This window comes from Oryzias melastigma, unplaced genomic scaffold (genome assembly GCF_002922805.2).
Source record: "Oryzias melastigma strain HK-1 unplaced genomic scaffold, ASM292280v2 sc00254, whole genome shotgun sequence".
In the NCBI taxonomy this organism is placed as follows: Eukaryota; Metazoa; Chordata; class Actinopteri; order Beloniformes; family Adrianichthyidae; genus Oryzias; species Oryzias melastigma.
Window position 1 is genome coordinate 166,088 of NW_023416892.1, and position 3,943 is coordinate 170,030.

The 3,943-nt window shown below is 43.3% G+C and overlaps 1 protein-coding gene across 1 annotated transcript in view; it reads right to left on the reverse strand.

Moving 5' to 3' along the window:
• Nucleotides 1-3,943, reverse strand: part of dtnbb (dystrobrevin, beta b) — a gene marked incomplete in the record, with an annotated part of 35,444 nt that overhangs the window by 7,450 nt on the left and 24,051 nt on the right. The window contains 8 exon segments of the mRNA XM_024265590.2: nucleotides 468-518; nucleotides 590-679; nucleotides 746-905; nucleotides 1,371-1,391; nucleotides 1,513-1,609; nucleotides 1,683-1,796; nucleotides 2,723-2,838; nucleotides 3,120-3,210. Coding sequence (XP_024121358.1) covers nucleotides 468-518; nucleotides 590-679; nucleotides 746-905; nucleotides 1,371-1,391; nucleotides 1,513-1,609; nucleotides 1,683-1,796; nucleotides 2,723-2,838; nucleotides 3,120-3,210 — 740 coding nt within the window.

Below are 3,943 nucleotides of genomic sequence, written 5' to 3' on the forward strand. Positions count from 1 at the left end.
ATAAATAATAATTAATATCAGTCTGTGATTCAGATATTTTTAGGCCAGCAGAGAAGGCCTTGCAGGCCTTGACGGCCCGCCACTGATATATAAATGTGTTACTTTATAAGATGTAGCCACGAGGGGGCCCAAGCCAGGGTCTCATTGTGCCGATCCCAAGCCCGGATAAATACAGAGGGTTGTGTCAGGTGGTGCAGGAGTGTATACGGAGTAAGAGACTATCTAAGAAGAAGTGGGACACTGAGAGGACTGAGGAGAGTAGACAGGAGTACAGGGAGATGCAGCGTAAGGTGAAAGTAGAGGTGTCAAAGGCCAAAGTGTTCCTTTAATTTTTGTGAGCAGTGTATTTCTATGCATTATTGTTTTAGTAGTAAGTTTTTACCATGGGTAGCTTTAAAGTATGAGTTCTGCTCTGACCAGGTGCCACTTGACAAGCAAAGCTATCTCTATCTCTGTCTTTGACCAACCTCTGTCTGCTCCGTTCCTCAGCATCTCCTCTTCCTCAGCTCCATCATCCACTGCAGACAGAACACACCATGAACTCATGCAGACATCTGAGGACGTGGCACCTGGCGGGACAAGGCCTCACCCGAGTGCAACTCCTTCACCAACGATGACATGGTGTTGGTGATGGAATCAGCAGCAACTAAAAGGTCGTTCCGGAGGTTCCTCGGTACATCTGAGGGTCAAAGATCACAGATACCATGTTAAAGAGGTTTAAACGAGGAAAAACAGACACACCCACCCTGAGCGAAGGCCTCCAGCACATTCCCCCCCACCCCAGAGAAGCAGTCCTGGGGTGTGTGGGTTGGGGTGGACCCAGCTGAGGTGGAGCGTATGGGCATGGGCATCGAACATCCGGCAACATGGCTGGGGGAGGAATGGGGGGAGCCTCCAGACTGAGACTGAAACCAGGAAATAAAAACAAGTTTTAGAAGAATTTTTATGAGAGTTTTCAAAGTCATTGGAAGGAGAGATTTAATGGGTCTCTATCAGTTTGATTTCTGGTTCTGGTTGGAATTCAACTTCTAAATAAACAGTGTCCCCATTGTATTTTTTTGTATTTATGTATAGTATGACTTACAAATCAAGTTTTACACACACAAATTAGATGGAGCTGTCTTCTCTCCATACTTTGAGCATCGGATCGCTGATTCTGTCCGATTCAATGAAATGTAAGGTTTGGTAGGTGTGAACAGATGGAAGGTGGTGGTCCTTCAAGGTGGAGCTGTTGAGGTTAGAAAACGATGAAACTAAGCGGAACCAACAAAGCTGAAAACCAGACAATCCAAAACCCTGCTGGTGATCCAAAGACAGCTGTGGGAAATTCAAACGTAAAGCAGGTGACAACGACAAACAGAAGAACTTACAGCCTGTTTCTGCTCCTCGTCCTGGTCAGCACACGGAAGCGTGAAGAAGCAAGAAAAGAAGGGGACAATCACATCTGCAGTACAGGTAAACACACCTGTCAGACCACAGTTCCTGTTCTATGGGGAGCTCTGCTTGATTTACCTTCAACAACCTCATGAGACCCTCCAGCTGCACCATCAGCTCCCGCCGGCTCTCCTGCAGCGCCGACATGCGGCGCTCCAGCTCGTCTTTCCTGTGCCTGTCAGGTGAGAACAGGTGCCCTGATGAGACTGAACAGAGCTGGTTGTGCTCTGAGGGTCGTGCATCCACACCTCAGCAGTCTGAGCTCAGTCAGAAGGGTGGGGTTCTGCTGCGCCTTCTCCGGCGTGGGCTGTGACGCTTGCTCGTGCTCCAGACGCAGACGCTGGATCTCCTGCAGGATCTCCCTGAACAACAGAATATCCAGGAAATGTTGGTCTGAACTTTGGCTCCAACTTCATGGACTCAAAGAAACATTTATTTCTGTTAGTTTCTTTAGCTGTTTACAAACATGCATTCATGTTATACATTTATATTTTATGATTATAAAAATTAAAGCAGAAACTCCTCATGTTGGTTTTTCATGGTTTTCCTCTGTAGTCAGATAATATCTGCAGATGTTTTATGGGACAAAACTTTCTTTAAAGTCTTCTATTCAGTTATTTTATGTTTATGAATTTGAGAGTCTGTTATGGTTTATATTTAATAAAAACTCAATTGTGAAAAACTTAAACAAATCAGTAAGAAAGATGTGTTGAAGTGAAGTCATCCCGCTCTGCCTCACTAATAAATTCTATCAGGACGATCACTGGTGAAGCTGGTGGTTCTTCAGGATCCTGACCTTCAATTGTGGATTTAACCTGTGAAGACCCGATCCAATCCTCTGCAGTCACAGGGCTGCAGTTCAGCAGAATGAACTGAAATGAGACGCCACAAAATTCTTCTGTCCTCGTCATCTCTCTGAACGAGAAGATCTGATTCCATCGCGATTGTTTGCAGAGATTTTGCCTGTAATTCCTGTTTCTGTTCAGCATGTGGTCGCCAAGTGTCCTGCTGCTACAATGTCCTCCTCCATACTTTGATATGAGCAGGAACAGAAGTCTGATAACAAATCACTTTTCAGGCCAGTCCTCGCTATCACACCTTCCAGGTATCACCACGAGTCCTCACCTGGGAATGAAGTCTCCTAGTAGAACCATGGAGTTCCAGAGACTCCAAAGAGGACAAGTTCTACGTACTGCCGTTTGGTCTGTCTGGAGCCCCCCCGTCCCCAGCTCAGCCTTGCATGGATCAGACCCAACAGTCTCTTATTATTCTTGAAAGAAGATTTTACCTGTTTTTGTTCTCCAGCTCGGCGATCAGCTGTCTCTGCTGTTTGTTAGCATCAAAGTTAAAGCTCAGGTCTGCTGGTGGACACTGCTGCTGCAAAGACAGACCAACAGCAAGCTCCTGAACACAGAAATGAGGCTGTAAAAGAACGTTTTGCTTGGTCATTTCTGACATGAGGATACCCAATGAGTGTGTGGATTAATGGGATTATGGGAAGGTAGAAAAACAGAAACTCTGAGATTTTGTGAAGTCAAATCGACGGTTCAGACAAAAATGAAAACAGAGGTGAAGGTGGAACCAGAATAACATCAAGTGTGAGATGAGCTCAAGTATTGAGGATTTCTGAAAACCTTCGTTTAAACCCTAAAGCAAAATAAGTGAATCCTTAGTGAAAAACTGACTGCAGAGTTCCCTGCTTCAGCTGCCAGCCGAGCGGCGTATCGCGCGATGAGGCGGTGCTCTTCATCCAGACGGCTGGGACTTTCCAGAATCCTGAAGAAGATCCAACAGATTATTCTGATTTAAGGAAGAGAAGCAGCAAGTTGGTCAGGTCCACACAACAATCAAATTAAATCTGTTCCTTCCTCTAAACAAGAAACCCATCCTCTCCTTTATCATTATAACATTTGTGCTTAAACGAAAATAAAATCGATATTTCAGAAACAGAAATATCTGAAGAAATAAAACAGCTGTCAAAATGAAGAACTACTGAAACTCCTGTGAAGTTTCAGAGTTTTCAAATAGAAACAAAAGATTTGACAAAATAATAAATTTAGACTTACATCCACCAGCAGCCCATTTCAAGAAGCAGGTTAAACAAATTCAGAGTTCAAAACTGAACTCAGAGTTCACTGACTCAAAATTCGCAAACTTAGAGTTTTTGGTTTCAGAACAGCTGAATTTTTGAATGCCCTCTCCCCTCCCTGGATGATTTATACACAGAATGCTGCAACAAGAAAGCTGAAAATATCATCAGGGATACATCACACATGAACTGTTTGAACTGCTGCCTTCTGGGAAAAGATACTGGACAATGAAGCGCAGAACCAGTTGGTTCAATAACAGTTTTTTTTTTAAGAGCAATAGTCTCTTTAAATTCAACTTAAAGGTTTCTGTTAAATAATATGTATGATGTATGTAGAATTGTTTTTTATTGTTTTATCTTTTATTATTTCAGTATTTATATTATGCATTTTAATAGGAATATCTTTTTAATGTAACCACG